The sequence below is a fragment of the Apis mellifera genome, linkage group LG3 (assembly GCF_003254395.2).
Source record: "Apis mellifera strain DH4 linkage group LG3, Amel_HAv3.1, whole genome shotgun sequence".
NCBI lineage: Eukaryota > Metazoa > Arthropoda > Insecta > Hymenoptera > Apidae > Apis > Apis mellifera.
Window position 1 is genome coordinate 12,878,734 of NC_037640.1, and position 18,401 is coordinate 12,897,134.

General features: G+C 37.9%; 2 protein-coding genes across 2 annotated transcripts in view; both read left to right on the plus strand.

Moving 5' to 3' along the window:
- The window catches only part of LOC413503 (TWiK family of potassium channels protein 18-like), a 237,794-nt gene that overhangs the window by 52,378 nt on the left and 167,015 nt on the right, over positions 1-18,401 (plus strand). The gene's annotated exons all lie outside the window — the stretch shown is intronic.
- On the plus strand, positions 6,392-11,821 carry LOC113218616. The gene is made up of 2 exons (XM_026439362.1): positions 6,392-10,720; positions 11,092-11,821. The coding sequence occupies exons 1-2, from the start codon at positions 10,523-10,525 to the stop codon at positions 11,410-11,412; spliced, it is 519 nt and encodes a 172-aa protein (XP_026295147.1). The 5' UTR covers positions 6,392-10,522; the 3' UTR covers positions 11,413-11,821.

Here is an 18,401-nt window from a genome sequence, read left to right on the forward strand (position 1 = left end):
AGGAGAGATAGATGGAAGGACCCGCCCAGCGAGACTTCTTTCCACCAACGAGCGATACAAGTTGTTCCAAAGATTCGTTGATTCGACGAACAGAAAGTGGGGACAAAGAGAAAGAGAGAGAGAAGAAAAAAGTCGGATCGCAACGAGAGACGAGCGAGATCTCGTTTGCTTTAAAATTTAACGCGGAAGATTGGATCACTGGGTGCAGGAATTAAAATCCGAGTCGCCTTCGTTTTTTTCCCCTTGTTTCGTTCGAGTTATTCGAGGCCAACTTTCCACTTTCCAAGCAGTGACAATCGTCGCAGCAAACAAACAATTAAGGTTGGCCCGTGGAACGGAAAGTTGGTGGGCGGCGCGTCGCAAGTAGTTGCTCCGTTTGTCAGCCAGTGTTGCCACACCGCAGCCACAAAGGGCCCCACCCCACCGCGCAAAATTAAAGTATCAACGAGTCACGGCGTTCGTCTCCCGAGTTAAGAGGGGGAAACTAGTTTTCGTTTGCCTTCCTTCGAACTCTCTCTAACTCTCCTCTATTACGGGATCTGTGAGAATCTCTTTGCGAGATTCGATTCGAATCCTTGGCGAGAATCTTGAGTGCGCATGATGACCTCCGCGAAGGGGCAGAGGCGCTTATCTGCATCCGGAAAATGGATAACGGCCGATCGAAGATATAACCGCGTTTCGGAACGAATCCGGGTGAATTATAGCCGCGCGATACCCGCGCGTTTCGCGCGACCGACCCATTACGCCCGATCGTTTCGGCCGATTCGGCGGTTTTCTAACAATCGATCGATTTCGTACACCGATAGAGATTAATTTAACAGTATTGTCGCATTAATCACTCGCGTTCTATTAATAAGAGAAAAGAGGATATTATCGTGAATATATTTGACCGATCCACGACTCGTCGTCGATGAGTAAGGCAATTCGAGGATTCGGAAAATTTCGAATTCGCGATCGAAACGTGGAAAACTCGATTCGATATTTTTATTTGTATACGATCGAAACGTGGAAAACTCGATTCGATATTTTTATTTGCACGCGATCGAAACGTGGAAAACTCGATTCGATATTTTTATTTGCACGCAATCGAAACATGGAAAACTCGATTCGATATTGAGATATTTTTATTTTCACGTGATCGAAACGTGGAAAACTCGAATCAATATTGAAAGAATATTTCTTTTTCTTTTCAGATTTACGTAGAAAATTTTCGAATTTTAAAGCGATTGATTGATTCATGGGAAGGGATGATTGTTCTTAAAAAACGGATAGGATAGGATAGGATAATTTTGCGATCTCGTCTAATGCGTGATCCACAACCGAGAGTCAATGCATACATGCACTATTGTCATGGTATTACATCGGCGCAGCCATTAGCCGCGGATCAATCGCGTTCGAGTAAGTCCGATCGCATGATTACGAGCTCGCGTGGAAACTGCGCAATCCAACTATGATCCTTCGGAATTCCACCAATTCCGTATGGATACGATTCCACTTTGTTCTCTCGCGCCAAGTTCGCCCTTCGTTTTGCCTTCCTTCTTCCGTGGATCGATCACTCTCTCTCTCTCTCCACACACGAACATTGGAATATTTTCGAATTTATCTGTATAATTTATATGTATATTTGTAAAAACTAATACAGCATCGAAAGACACACACACACACACACACACACACACACACACACACACGCACACGCACGCACACACACACACACACACACACACACACACACACACACACACACACACACACACACACGCACACACACGCACGCACGCGCACACACACACACCACACACACACACACACACAGAGAGAGAGAGAGAGAGAGAGAGAGAGAGAGAGAGAGAGAGAGAGAGAGAGAGAGAGAGAGAGAGAGAGAGAGAGAGAGAGAGACGTCGTAGACGTCGCGGTTTGTTAAAGATGGAGGAGCGAATCCAGCGAAACGGTGCCGCTTTAACGCACCGTCGATGGCCGATCGACGATATTCGACGCGCTCTCAAACTTCTCGTTTCTGTTCGATATGTACGATATGAACGAAACGAGAGCGAGGACGATCCGATTTTTCCACCGTTTCGATCGATATATGATACGCGTGTGTGTATATATCTATTAGACTGTGAAATTATTCGATCGAAAGAATAAGAAAAGAGAATAAATTTGTTTGATTGTGGGGTGGAGGAAGATGCTTTTTATTAGGGAACGAAATGATTTGACCAAAAGTGACGATGACCGATATTCGATTCGCGTTGCAAATCTCCAAAATTGCTCCTCCTCTTCCTCCCCCTCCCCCTTCGATATACGAGAAAACGAGGACGAGGATCGCGCTCGATTTTTCCACCGTTTCGATCGATATATAGTACGCGTATCTATCAGATTGTGAAATGATTCGGTCGAAAGTAACGTCAAGAAAGAAATAATCAACATTCGTTTGATATCGGAGAACAATTTATGCACGATCCTCTAAAAAAAAACATTTGTTTAATATTGGAGATGAATGCTCTCTATTAGAAACAGATTGTGAAATGTATCGAAGGTAAAAAAGAATATATTTGATAGAGGAAAAATAGGAATAAACTGTATTATGTGAATATAGGTCGTGTTACCATTCTCGGTTCAAAAAAGGAGAATAGGCAAAATGGAATCGAAACACCCGTAAATGTACAAGATACGATGTATATTAATTATCACGTAAAAATATACTCTTTGTTTCTTGATTTTTTTATCTGGAATGCGAATTTCTAGAAAGTTCTATTTCCTGGAGAGATCCTTATTCTTCTAAATTTCTCGTCCACTCGAAGAATTATGGAATTTTATATACGATCCTTTAGAAGATGAAAAAACAGTTTATTTAATATTGGAACGAAGATGAATATTTTCTATTAGAGCAAGAATATACTCGAAGGAAAAATAAAATAAATTCGCGCATAAAAATATACGAGTCGCACTTTTCTATATATACGCTATATATATATATATATATAAACAATATCCTCTCCGAAGGATATTAAATATTTATCGTTGAAAGTGTCCTCTCGTACGGGTAGAGGTCGAAATACGCGTTTAAACAAGGAAAAAAAAAGAAAGAAAAAAAGTCATAAAGAGCGCGGAGCTACGATTTACGATTAGATAAGAATCGAACGAAGGAGACGAATACGCGCGGGGTACGAGAACGAGAAAGATGGAAAGCGAGTCGTTACGCGAGCCACGAGTCTCTGGCTCTCGCTAATTAAAGGCAGCTGCAACGCCCGACGGTTGAAAGCTTGTTCCGCCCTCTCGTTTCACGCTTCTTCTCATAGACGATTCGTACATTCGGTTAGGTGGGTGAATTCGAAGAGGGGAGTGGGGAGGGGGGGAGGGAAGAAGTAAAAAGGATGGGCAGGCGGTGGTGGTTGGTAATTGAATCACGCGATATAAGGTTGCACGGGTTGTTGACGTCCGCCACAATAGTACGGGTTGACCCCGTAGCAGAAGCTTCTCCGTTTCTTCGAACTTATTTATCTTCCCGGCGTGTGCACAATAGCGTTTGTATTCTCTATAAGTGGCTTTTCACCGACCGTGTTTGGATGTAGCGTAATCGAATCCGAATACCATCTCTTCCCGGGGACGAGAGAGAGAGTGAGAGAGAGAGAGAGTGGCCACTACTCACGCTGGGATCACGCTGCTTTGTCGAATATCGTTGCCATGCCCCCTTCTTACCCCCCTCGATTATTCGTCAACGAGAGAGTCGCCCAACCGTGTACACGCTCGATCTTCCACGTTCCATTTCCAGACGTCGTTTCTGGGAACCAGAGATTAATTGATCCTCCTTTTCGGCCAAACCTTACTTCCTCGACCGGTGCGAGAAATCGAGGTGAAATAGAAGTTCCATTTCTCAACCTCGATGCATCGATTCATTTATATCGGTTGAAATATATATATATATATATATATATATATATATGTGTACATTTCGATGCGTATTGTCGTAGATGAATGAACGAGACGAATGAAGAAAAATGAGAAAAATAGGAACGGAAGCGTTGTTGCGGTTGCGAGTATACCGACAATTTTCCCAGCCGCGTTGCGTATACGTTTATCGACGAGTGAAACGACTGTTTGCCTATCGATAAACAAGAGACAATATTGGTTTAACGCCGGATCGAAAAGTTGTTTCGACGAAAATCGGCGTATCGATAATCTTTGCGATTCGAAATTGGCAATAAAATGATCTCGAATTGCGTGAACGTATAATTTAAGACTAGAACGAGAACTCGATGGGAAAGGAATTAGCTAGGGTCGACGAGCACGAAACACAGTTGAAATTTTCTCGCGTGGGCCAACGCTAAGAAGGGCGCGAATAATTCACTCACCATCATCGCCACTTGCATAATTAGCTCGGTCCGTTAGATTTAACGAGGGCAATAACGCCACCGTTCCCTACTTTCTTCTATTTCTCCCTTGGAATATTAAACGATAAAGCACGTAACAAGTCCGTTTTCCCGCCCGATAGTCACCTGCCCGCTTGTCGCCCGCTTTCGATCTCTAATAATAAATTCTCTCGAAAACGTTGTACGCGACGCGGCAACACCGCGTTTTAAACGACTTAACTGCGCGAGAAAAAGGCTCGTGGATAATAATCGTAACGTTTTATAAGCCGGGAGGGAAGTTTGCGAGAACGACGCGACGGCGCTGCTTTCGCGATGTTATTTCGCGAGCAGAGAAAGAAAAAGGAAGAGAGGGGGACGTTGTTAACGACATTATCTCCCCTCCTTTTTGTTTCACTTTATATATATATATATCTATTTCGACCACGTTCACGTTAAGAAAACTTATATACGTTTCTACCTTCGATAAATCTTGAGGAAAAGGGGCAAGTTTGCGTTTCAACGACTTAATTACGAAAAGGAGTAGATAATCGAGATTATATATAAACCGAAAAGGGAACTTGAAGCGATTCTCGCGTAACTTTCTAGCGATATTTATGTTATATGTAAATATAATTCATTTTTACCTCGTTTGGTTCCTATTTCTAAACGTTTTCGAGAAGAATCGAGAGTAGAAATGTAAAAGAAGAAAATTGATCGATCGATTAAGAATATATACCCTTCTTTCGCGTGTAATAATACGCCTTTTAATGGTTGGTTATCGTCGCGACGCTTGCACGACGGTTTCGCGTTAATAACTCTTTATCGTTTCTCTCGCGCCAAGCAATCTAGCGCCGCATCTAGCGTCTTCTCGTAACACGACCCGCTCTAATATTTAACGTTTTTAAAGGAATTTTCGCAAGTTGGCCGGTTACGTGCCTTATCTCGATTCTCATTTTTTTTTGTTCTCTCTCGCATCTCAGCATGCTTAAATATACCGGAAGGGAAATTTCGCGAGAGGAATCGTAACAACGGTTTCAAACTTCGTCGCGATGAATAAAAGAATTTCCGAGGTGGTGGAAAAATGAGAGAAATCGTCCCGTCGTTTCTTATTTATGAAAAAAGGTATACGAATTCTAAGGTACGGTACATAATATATTTTCAATTATTTCGCTCTTTCCCTCTCTCTCTCTCACTTGAAACTTTAATTTCTGTTTATTCGACTCGATTATACTCGACTATACCGTAATCAATTTATAAAACGTGAACGAGATTTTTTCAATTCGAAATCCAGTAACATTGGTCACGTTAACACTGGCCTTTCCATTTTTCCCCGTATATATTTTTTTTTTTCCTACTTCAACTTAATTAGTTCGACTATAAAATTAAACCGTAAAAAATTTAAACGGAATTCGCGCGGAGAAAAATGAGAGAAAACGTCTCCTCATTTTCTTATTTATGAAATAATATATTTTCAATTATTTCACTACCTTCTGCTATCGAAACTTTAATTTTCCTCCCATTTATTATATCATAATCAATTAATTCGCGAAATACGAACGAGACATTTTTAATTCATCGAAATCCATCGGTCACACGGTTGATTCACGCTGGCCTTTCCATTTTTCCCTTATATTTTTTTCTCACTTCAATCTAGTTAGTTCGAGTATAAAATTAAACCGTAAAAATTTAAAAGAATTTGCACAGGAGGGAGAAATGAGATCGTAACAAATCTCTCTCTCTCTCTCTCTCTCTCTCTCTGTGCGTGCGTGTGAGCGCGAGTGTGCGTGTGAGCGCGAGTGTGCGTGTGAGCGCGAGTGAAAGTGTGTGTGCGTGTGTGTGTGTGCGTGTGAGCGCGAGTGAAAGTGTGAGCGCGAGTGAAAGTGTGTGTGTGTGTGTGTGTGTGTGTGTGTGTGTGTGTGTGTGTGTGTGTGCGCGCGCGCGCGCGCGTGCGTGTGCGTGTGTGTGTGTGCGTGCGTGTGTGTGTGTGTGTGTGTGTGTGTGTGTGTGTGTGTGTGTGTGTGTGTGTGTGTGTGGTCCGTCCGTCCGTCCGTCCGTCTCTCTCTCTCTCTCTCCGTTCGAGAAAGAGAGCAACGAGAAAAGTCGAAACGTAGCTACATTCGCAAATATCCCTATACATATTTACCCGTAAATACGTAAACAACGGCGGCCGCGATACATCCGTTACGTTCTTTTTCCACGCACGGCCCGATAAGTGGATTTTAAAAAAGGATAAATATTTAAAAATTGTTAGCCGATACTCGGCCAAAAATCGTTATTATCATCATCTCACGCTAGCGTTTTCAAAAATGCTGCGTTATTTTTTATTCGTCCATTATTTCGTACTCCGTAAATAACGGAGGGAAAAACTGGGAAAGCGAGATATTGCAACGAAAGCTGCTGCTACGCCGTTTCTCACGATATATTAATTCACGCGGGCTATTGTGTTTGATGAAATCATACGTGAAATTTTTTTACATCCCTTTGTTACTTTTATCTATCTATTTTTCTTCTTTATTTTTTCAAAAGCAACGATCTATCCGAGATGTCAGATTATTCGACGATTACATTCGACGAAATCGAATCAACGAAGAGCAATTCTCGTCTCGTTCTAGCTAATTCTCCAAATCTCTCTCGCGCGGAATTGAGATCGCACGCCATCTGGTTTGCATTTCGAACCCCTATGCAAATAGCCGGTGTCGCGTGTCGTTTCAGATATCGGGTTCAAAACACCGGATTGTTCGTTAATTTGCTGCAACGTACCAGTGTTTATTAGCCATAAAACTTATCAGCGGTTGATCGTCTCAACCGAGCTTATTTCTTCTTTTATTTTTCCCTCTCTCTCTCTCTCTCCTTCTCCCGCTTTCCTTTTCCCGCCCAGATAAGAAGGCAACCATTCCGTCATTGTAATAACGCTCGCCTCGCGTATCGTGCCTCTCTTTCTTCTCCCTTTTTCGTTCTCTTTTCGGGCGGATCAATTTCCAGTCCGACTGGTTTCAACCGAGGAAAAGAAACTGCGCAAAAAAAGAAGCTGCCGGCCGATCGATATTCGCCGCCGCGCCGCACTCGAAAGAGTTTTTTTTTTAATCCAACCGACGAGACAAGATCGCGACGAAAATCAGCGGATTTTTAATCGGTCGATAAAGCAGTCTCTCGTTTCGTTAACCGCTTTCACGGGTTAAAAGCGAGCTCGTTCGAGTTTGATCGATGCTTGGATTTTTTTTAAGATTTTTGCGATTACATCGTGGTCTGGTTTCGACATGTTCTCGAGGGGATCGTGAAAAGGGAACGAAACCGAAGGAACGGAACGGAATGGGAAAAATCGAGGAATTTCGAGGGATGGGTAAAAATTCGAATGGAAGATTTGTTATTAGATATAATGGATAAAATTTGGCGTGTCAACATCAATACATTTATACATTTTATTATTCACAAGCGTTTATTTGCGTTTCCATAGCATAGTAACAATTTTCAATATATTCGATATCCCCGAATTGGACGGGATATTTCCACCTCTGTCGTCGTATATTCCCGATTCTCTTTCTCTCCGTTGAAGGAATTACACTCAATTTAGTCGAATATATTTTTCCAGATGTTTTTAAAAACAACAACGAGCTAACAATTTTATACGATATCTTAAATTGAATGCGATTTCAATTTTCGGTTTTATATTAAAAAAAAAAAAATAATTAACCAATCTGGTGATTTCTCTTATATAAATAACTCTTCAGGGTTATACGATTTTTAAAACGACAAATTAGAAGGGCGCACGCGAGGCTCGTTTTGATAACAGGTCGTAACGACGTGTCCGCGTATCAACACTCCGACCCTAACCCTTTATTCCTGACAGAAACTAATTTGCACGTAACGTTGCACGACGAATCTTATCGAGCCGCGAGTATAAAAGGGTGATTAACTTTTCTTGCCTCACGACTTAAATTGCAACACCGCGTGCCATAAACAACAACAATGTCGGTCAACGCGCGTCGAGCCATTTCACGTTTGGCGTTCGAAGTTGTCGCGAGTGTCTTTTTATATTTAAACGCACGCGCAACTAATATTATTTTGCAAGACGTTTAATACGAATAATTATTACCGAGCGATCGTTGAACGAGAAAGATTTATTGTCACAAAGTATAATAATAAATCGTAAAATAACGCTTTTATCACGATTTATAAATAAACACATATTTCAAATCATTAACTTGTTAGAATGATCGATCTTCGTGTGGTGTGTTTAGAAGCATGTTGACACAACGTTTAGAGGAAGTAAAATTACTATTTAAAACAATCTATCAAATCACTTTTTCAAAGCTTTCACTGTCGGTAACAACGCTTAATATTCGTTTTGTCGGTATTTTTAATGATACTTTTCTAATATTTTTCAAGAAAATGCGACTAAGAAAATTAGTAAATATTTATCGCGTGTAGCCCGATCACATCTCTTACGATCCTTGTACCACGTCTCTCACACGATATTGTAAATTTTCTTAAAATTGATTGCACGGTGTAGCTCTATCTGTCCAATCGAATAGGCGGAACGGGAGATCGTTCGATATTCGAGTCGATCTTCTCTCGTGGTCGCGCTCGTCGACTTTAACGTCGTCCACTCTTGAAAAATTGAAACGAACTTTTCGATACCAGATGGCTGCTCGAGCGCACCTGCTACAAATTCTCAAGGTCCTTGACGGTGTCGCGCGGATCGGGCGAAACGTAAACAACTCATCGGTATTAACTCGACGCCTCGTAAACTGTTTGTCGACCGAGGGTAACTTTGCTCAACTATTGTTCCAAGCTTGACAACGGTGTTTGAAATGTTCCGCGATGATACGTACCTGATAACCGATATATCGATATTTTGAGATCGAATTTGAAACATTTGGAATAACAATCAAGATTCATCCGGCGATAAAATTGTAATTCGAAAAATATTTTTTGTCTTTATAATAACTTCGTTCAATACGTAACAATGAATAATCGTAGTTGGGAAACGGCCGAGATTATAGAGGATCGATATTCGTTGAATAAATGTTATTTCGACGAGTGATTACTTAAAGTATCGCTTTATTCGAAATTTTTTAATTTAGTTACTATTTCAACGAGTTAATTGCCCAAATTTTATCCGAGATCGGTTTTACTACCTTATTTTTCCAAACATTTTCATTTCATCTTCTCTCTCTTTCTTTTTTTCTTTTTTATAAATATATCGAAATAACAAGCGGAGATTAAACGATTTTTCTTTTTTCTTCTTTTTAATCAATCTTCCATTATTAATCATATATTTTTTTCCGGAGCAAAAAGCCCAATGCTCCCCCCTCAATATTCTTATTACGCGATGAAAACGGGCGCTGGAAACAGCGATCGATCGCGGGGGGGGGAATAACGATGCGAATTCAGACGCGATAGTCGAAAAGGCTGTTTTGAATTTCGATTAATTGCGGGGAACTGCGCAGAGGCGCCAGTGTGTGTTGGTAACGCATCGGCGCGATCGCGTCCAACTTCTGTTGCCGCTAATTATCGTTGATTGTCAGCCGCCGATAATTACCATTAAACCGGTATCCCGCGCCCCGTTTTCATCGCTATTTCGAAACGCTCGTTCGGTCGTGCGAACAAAGCGTCACGACAAATTTGCACTTTTCCGTTTAATCACGATCCGTTTCACCTTTTTTCACGTCGACCGACGTCGTGTCCGCCGTACGGGCCAAGATTTCGTAAATATTTTCACGCTGTTCCGTTCCCGGCCGAGCGCGATCAATTTTTTCCCCCACTCCTTCCTTCTATCTCTATCTCTCTCACTCACTCTCTTCCCCCACCCGTCCGCAACGTTTCGCGTCGCACGACGCGCCCGAACGCACGAATGAAGTTAAGTACGGTTCGTTGGTCGAAACAAACGAACGTCCGCCCAAACGATATTTCCACTATCTAGCGAATAAATAAATTCTCCGTGTTCCGGCGACCAACGCAACCTCGATATATATATATATATATTTTTTTTTTTTTTGAACGATTCTTGACCCCCGCAAAATTTCAAGTTTCTTCATTCACGCGCGACTCTTCCCCCCCTCCCCTCCCCCCTCCCCTCATCATCCGCGGACTCGGATTCAATTCCGGATAACCGGCAAGCGCGAGTTACCGTTATCTCGTCACCGTCTCGTGCCATTGGTTGAGACGAGATGAGCCGAAAAATAAGGCCGAGGATCGGGAGAAGGTCGGGGAACAGAAAGGGGCGAAAAGTGTTGCCTACGAAAATCGCGGCGTTGGTAGTCTCCGCTATACAGGATCTACGGGAGACGAAGGGGTCGACGCCCAGCAAAATTATCGGTTATATCAGTTACGTGTCTGAAATGAACGATGATAAGGTTAAACGGCAAGTGAGTGATACATTGTGTAATAATCGGATGATGATTATTAAACCGCTGTTGTACGCCAATTATCCCCAATTATTCGAGTGTGTATATATATATATATATAAAGTTATTGCTCGAAAATCGTAACCCGAATTCGAATATAAAGAATGAACAACAAGATTGGATTCCCGTTTCGTTTGCATTTTATCATCCTTCTAACGCGAATTTCGATTTTTATTTATAAAAGAGAAACTTGTTTTTTCCTCTCTCTCTCTCTCTTATAACGTTATATATATATATATATATATGATATAAATATTTAATCTTAATACGATTTTTATCGGGTTAAGCTTCGAAAACTTGCTTGATCTTAGGCGGTGAATGGACAATTGCAGGTGAAGGCAGTTCTGAAGAGGGGATTGGAATACGGGATACTGAGAAAATACAGGAGGCAGTATTATCTGCCGACTAGCAACGAGTTGAACCGCGCCAATCGGATCGCGTTGAGATTCGCCAAATTGCCCCTGCCTTCCGCGTATCAGACGAAATCGCGAAGCGTGTACTCTACGTTGAGAAGCAGAAGGAGGAGAAATTCGAGGAGGTCCGAAATCGTGAAATCGTCGCGAAAGCCGAGGCAGCTGGTCGACGTTTCGTCCACGTTGATCTCGCCCACCGTCAGCCTGGCCAATACGATTTGCAACGTTGACGACCTGTGAACGATCCCGTGGCTCGAGGGAAGGGAAGAAGAAAAAGAGATCCCGCGTTGCCCGCGTACGAAATCAAAATTGAACGCTTGTCGGCCGGTGAATAATCGGTTGTGAAAAAAATTCTCGTGCGTTGACGATTATTGAAAAAAAAAAGAAGTGATCGTAAAAAAAAAAGAAAAAAAAAAAAAAAGAGTCCGTTTTAATAATATACTCGTCTCGTGTAACAATGAACGAATTGTAATTAATGACAAGAGGAAAAAATATTGTGAAACGCAGAAATTGTTGTATCTAACCTTGATATATATATAAATATATATATCGAGTACATAATACTTTTTGTCTCTCGAACGAGAAATCGCAGAGTTGTAATAAATAAAATAAATAAAATAATATAGTAATAAATAAAATATACTCGCCATACGTGGCACGGATAAAATTTAATTTTTTCCTTTTTTTTTTGAAATAGGAAGAATAAAATTGATATCCCAGGAGGAGGAGGAGGGGGGATAAAAATGTAAGAGGACGATTGGAAAAGATCAACCGTCCAAAAGATTTCATCGTTGAAAGGATTTCAATGCTTTGCTGAGGTTAAATAAAGTGGGCAGCGATCATGGAGGGGGGAAGAGAGGAACGATGATGAGACGTGGACGGAGCGTTTTTCTATTGCGATTTATCGATCGATATACCTTCTCTCTCTTCCTCGGTCGAAGAATTAAGCGAAACCAGCATTTCTCGCGGATTGCACCGGTGAGAAAGAAGGCGATGGCGCCGTTTATATAAAACTTTTCACCTTCTTACCCGATAAATTGGATAGCTCTCGAAATTTAGGGGCGAGCCAAGCGGAGGAAATTTCGTTGCCACCGTCCGATCCAAAATTCGAAAACGAATTTTCTGTGAGATTAATTCGATTTTTGAAATTTTTTTTAAACGTAATAATAATAAAATTTATTTTAGAAATTCTTCGAGGTTAAGGGAAATTTTTTAATTGGCGGGAAAGAATTTAGACGTAATTATTGAAGCTCTCGAAATTTAAGGGCGAGCCAAGCGGAGGAAATTTCGTTGCCATCGTCCGATCCAAAATTCGAAAACGAATTTTCTGTGAGATTAATTCGATTTTTGAAATTTTTTTTAGACGTAATAATAATAAAATTTATTTTAGAAATTCAAAATTCGAATGAGAAGGAATTCTTCCAGGTTAAGGGAAATTTTTTAATTGGCGAAATTTTTTAATTTGATTTTTGAAAGAGAAATTTTTTTTAGACGTAATAATAATAAAATTTATTTTAGAAATTCAAAATTCGAACGAGAAGGAATTCTTCCAGGTTAAGGGAAATTTTTTAATTGGCGAAATTTTTTAATTTGATTTTTGAAAGAGAAATTTTTTTTAGACGTAATAATAATAAAATTTATTTTAGAAATTCAAAATTCGAACGAGAAGGAATTCTTCGAGGTTAAGGGAAATTTTTTAATTGGCGAAATTTTTTAATTTGATTTTTGAAAGGGAAATTTTTTTTAGACGTAATAATAATAAAATTTATTTTAGAAATTCAAAATTCGAACGAGAAGGAATTCTTCGAGGTTAAGGGAAATTTTTTAATTGGCGAAATTTTTTAATTTGATTTTTAAAAGGGAAATTTTTTTTAGACGTAATAATAATAAAATTTATTTTAGAAATTCGAATGAGAAGGAATTCTTCCAGGTTAAGGGAAATTTTTTAATTGGCGAAATTTTTTAATTTGATTTTTAAAAGGGAAATTTTTTTTAGACGTAATAATAATAAAATTTATTTTAGAAATTCAAAATTCGAATGAGAAGGAATTCTTCCAGGTTAAGGGAAATTTTTTAATTGGCGAAATTTTTTAATTTGATTTTTGAAAGAGAAATTTTTTTTAGACGTAATAATAATAAAATTTATTTTAGAAATTCAAAATTCGAACGAGAAGGAATTCTTCGAGGTTAAGGGAAATTTTTTAATTGGCGAAATTTTTTAATTTGATTTTTAAAAGGGAAATTTTTTTTAGACGTAATAATAATAAAATTTATTTTAGAAATTCAAAATTCGAACGAGAAGGAATTCTTCGAGGTTAAGGGAAATTTTTTAATTGGCGAAATTTTTTAATTTGATTTTTGAAAGGGAAATTTTTTTTTAGACGTAATAATAATAAAATTTATTTTAGAAATTCTTCGAGGTTAAGGGAAATTTTTTAATTGGCGGAGAAGAATTTGGACGTAATTATTGAAGCTCTCGAAATTTAGGGGCGAGCCAAGCGGAGGAAATTTCGTTCCAATCCAAAATTCGAAAACGAACGAAAACGAATTTTCTGTGAGATTAATTTGATTTTTGAAAGGGAAATTTTTTTTTTAGACGTAATAATAATAAAATTTATTTTAGAAATTCTTCGAGGTTGAGGGAAATTTTTTAATTGGCGGGAAAGAATTTAGATGTAATTATTGAAGCTCTCGAAATTTAGGGGCGAGTCAAGTGGAGGAAATTTCGTTGCCACCGTCGAATTGAAAAATGAATTCTCTCTGAGATTAATTTGACTTAAAGGGAAATTTTTTAATTGGCGGGAAAGAGTTTAAACGTAATAATTGTGATTAGTTTTCTACAAGGAGGAATGTTATCTTTAAAATTAAACGAAATGAATATTTTTTTTAGACGTTTATAAAAAAGTTTCTACTTTCTTATTGATAAATTGAATAAATCTTAAAATTTAGGGAATTCGACGCGAGAAAATTTCGCTGAATCCAAAATTCGAACGAAAAGAAATTGTCTCTGAGGTTAAAGGAAATTTTTTATAATGAAGCTCTCAAAATTTAGGGGGTTTAGCCAAGCATAGAAAATTTTATCGAATCCAAAATTCGAACGAAAAGAAATTTTCTTTGAGGTTAAGGTTAAAAATTTTTTAATTGACAAGAAAGAGAAAGAATTTATATGTAATAATGAAGCTCTCAAAATTTAGGGATGAATCCAAAATTTGAACGAAAAGGAATTTTTTTTGAAAAAAAAATTTTTTAATTAACAGAAAAGAATTTATATGTAATAATGAAGCTCTCAAAATTTAGGGGTGAATCCAAAATTCGAACAAAAAGGAATTTTTTTTTGAAAAAAAAATTTTTTTAATTAACAGAAAAGAATTTATATGTAATAATGAAACTCTCAAAATTTAGGAGTGAATCCAAAATTTAAACGAAAAGGAATTTTTTTTGAAAAAAAAAATTTTTTAATTGATAAAAAAGAATTTATATGTAATAATAAAGCTCTCAAAATTTAGAGGTGAATCCAAAATTTGAACGAAAAGGAATTTTTTTTAATAAGGAAATTTTTTTAATTGATAGGAAAGAATTTAGAAAGAATTTTTTTTTTTTTGACGAAAAGAAATTGCCTCTGAGATTAAAGGAAAATTTTTTAATTGACAGGAAAGAATTTATATGTAATAATGAAGCTCTCAAAATTTAGAGGTGAATCCAAAATTTGAACGAAAAGGAATTTTTTTTAATAAGGTAATTTTTTTAATTGATAGGAAAGAATTTAGAAAGAATTTTTTTTTTTTTGACGAAAAGAAATTGCCTCTGAGATTAAAGGAAAATTTTTTAATTGACAGAAAAGAATTTAGATATAATAATAAAGCTCTCAAAATTTAGTGAATCCAAAATTCGAAGGAAAAAGAATTGCCTCTAAGGTTAAAAGAAATTTTTTAATTGACAGGAAAGAATTTATATGTAATAATGAAGCTTTCAAAATTTAGGGGTGAATCCAAAATTTGAACGAAAAGGAAATTTTTTTGAAAAGGGGAATTTTTTAATTGAAAATTAAAAAATTGGAAAGAATTTATATGTAATAATGAAGCTCTCAAAATTTAGGAGTGAATCCAAAATTTGAACGAAAATGAACTCCTTCTGAGGTTAAAAAAAATTTTTTAATTGAAAAGAATTTAGATGTAATAATGAAGCTCTCAAAATTTAAGAGCGAGCGGAGAAAATTTCGCCGAATCCAAAATTCGAATGAAAAGAAATTGAGGTTAAAAGAAATTTTTTTAAATTTTTAAAATTTTTTTTGACAGGAAAGAATTTAGATGTAATAATGAAACTCTCAAAATTTAAGGGGTTCGAGCCAAGCGTAGAAAATTTCATCAAATCCAAAATTCGAACGAAAAAGAATTGGCTCTAAGATTAAAGGAAATTTTTTATAATGAAGTTCTCAAAATTTAGGGGTTCGAGCCAAGAAAATTTCGTCGAATCCAAAATTCGAATGAAAAAGAATTGGCTCTGAAGTTAAAAGAAATTTTGTATAATGAAATTTTCAAAATTTAGGGGGTTCGAGCCAAGCGTAGAAAATTTCGTCGAATTCAAAATTCGAACGAAAAAGAATTGGCTCTGAGATTAAAGGAAATTTTTTATAATGAAGCTCTCAAAATTTAGGGAGTTCGAGCCAAGCGTAGAAAATTTCATTGAATCCAAAATTCGAACGAAAAAGAATTTTCTTTGAGATAAAAGGAAATTTTTTATAATGAAGCTCTCAAAATTTAGGGGATTCGAGCCAAGCGTAGAAAATTTCGTCGAATTCAAAATTAGAACGAAAAAGAATTCCCTCTGAGATTACAGAAAATTATTTAATTGACAGGAAAGAATTTATATATAATAATGAAGCTCTCAAAATTTAGGGTCGAGCGGAGAAAATTTCGCCGAATCCAAAATTCGAACGAAAAGAAACTCCCTCTGAAGTTAACAGAAATTTTTTAATTGACAGAAAAGGATTCAGATGTAATAATAATGATTAGTTTTCTACAATAAGGGACGATTTATAGACGAGTTCCATTAAATTCAGGGGATGACAACGGGTATCGATCTATCTAGAATCAAATGAAATGAGCATTTTTCGTGGACGCCGTTCGTATAAAACTTTCCACCTTCTTACCCGATAAATTGAATAGCTCTTTAAAATTTACGTTGCTCGGCGCGAGCCAAGCGGAGAAAATTTCGGCTACGTTGGCAACGCTGAAATCGCCAAAAATTCAATTTCATTTTCCAACTCAAAATTCGAAGTTCTTAAGTTAAGGGAAATTTTTTAATTGAAAAAAAAAAAAAAAAAAGAAAGAGAATTTGGATTATCTTAATAATTACGATAATTAGTTTTCTATATAAGGAGGGGATGTTAAATTATATCCGTCTATTCCACGACGGTTTCCATTAAATTCGGGAGAAACAACAGTGTCCGTGTCGGTCTCTATAATCCGTGAAAACATAGTCCAACTATGAACAACGGGTAGCCAGGAACAATGCGAATCCGTTTAAATGGTAATTCGGATAGCTAGTTGGCACCTAAAGGCTGCGCGATATCGATGTTGTTTCCGTTACATCGTATTTGAACAAGAGGGAGAATCGAGTCCCTGCATAAATATCAATTTTTTTCTTTTTTTTTTTCCTTTTTCGTTCCTCCCAACAATACCGATTGTTAATCACGCTTTTCCCGCTCCCCGCAATTTTTTAAAAAGTAATTTCATTCCATTTGGTCGAAGTAAATTTTTTCGCATTTATTTATTTTCTCTTCTTTCCTTTATCGAGACGCATTCTTTATCGCTCGTTCGTTATTTTCTCTATCTCTATATTATACACAGTTAGTTTATATTATAGTATATAGTTAGTATATATTATACACAGTTAGTTTTAAAACTAAAAAAATTGGGGAAAAAATAATCATAAATCATAAAGAAATTCCATTGTCCTTTTTTTTCATCGGCATTAATGGAAACCGGCCTTTAATTACAAACGTTTCGAACGTTGACGGTTGGCAGAGGAGAATTCGAAGGAATGGAGGGCGTGGTTAACAAGTTTGGCCGAACGGTGGCGCGACATCAAACGCAACGCGGTAAAGTAGAGTGTCAAATTAAATTCTCTTTTTACCGGGGCCGAAAAATTGTAACTCGCGAGTTAAACGTTTCAAACGTTGGACGAAAGATGAACGTAAACGAATTATTTGCCGAAAGCGAACGATGAAACTGACGATGGAATTAGACCTGCTCTAACAAGAAATATATATAAATGTTATATATTTTTCTTACTTTCGTACTCGGCGATGAAATATCGTTCGAATCGATAAACGTTCTTGCAAATGTTTCTGTTTTTCTTCCCACGCTGAAAGGTCCTGAGAGAATATCTCGCATTCAGCAAAATAATGGTAGTATTTATCATCCGTTCTTTAGGGACATCCTGCTTTTAAGGGGGTAAAAATTTTCATTCCTCTTTTTTTTTCCCCTTCCTGTCCCCTCGAAATGAATAAAAATGTCCGTCCCCCCCCCAGAGAACGAAACATGTATTTTTCTCATTTCGCGTTTACTTATCGACGAGGCGATCGAGAGATTTCGATAAAGAAGACGAGAGAGGCGTTATATTTTCGAGAGACTCTCGACTATATATATATATATATATATATATATACACATACACGAATGGAATAAAAGTTGAACTAAAATCCTCACACGTCAAAAGCAGGGTATATTTGGAAGGATATCTCTCTCTCTCTGGAAAGCATATTGCACGGGGAAAATGAGGCGAACGGTGGAAAAAAACGGACGCTCCATCGCTAGTTACGATTTGGCCGAGCGAACGGCATCAGCGCTCTCGATGCTTCTCCTTCGCTCGCTCGTTATTTACACGGGAGGAAAGAATTTGTTCTGTCGTCGCGAAAAGAGATGTTAGATATTCGCGCGAGGATAATCGATCGTCGGATAGAAATTTTAGACGGGGTTGAAATTAATCGAGACACCGCCTCAGACGATGTAATTCAGACGTTGGAAATTAATAAATGTTGGGGAGCCAGCCAGCTCGTCGAGCTTCCAACAGTGTTGCCGAGTCTTCGCAAATGCAACAATACGGTTCGCGCTAAGTAATGGAATTGTAACTGGTCGGAGATACGTTCTACCGCCACGAAAGACGATTGTCTCTCGAATTTCGTAAAAGCTCTGCTAGACGTGTATAGATGTACACGTATGTATCTC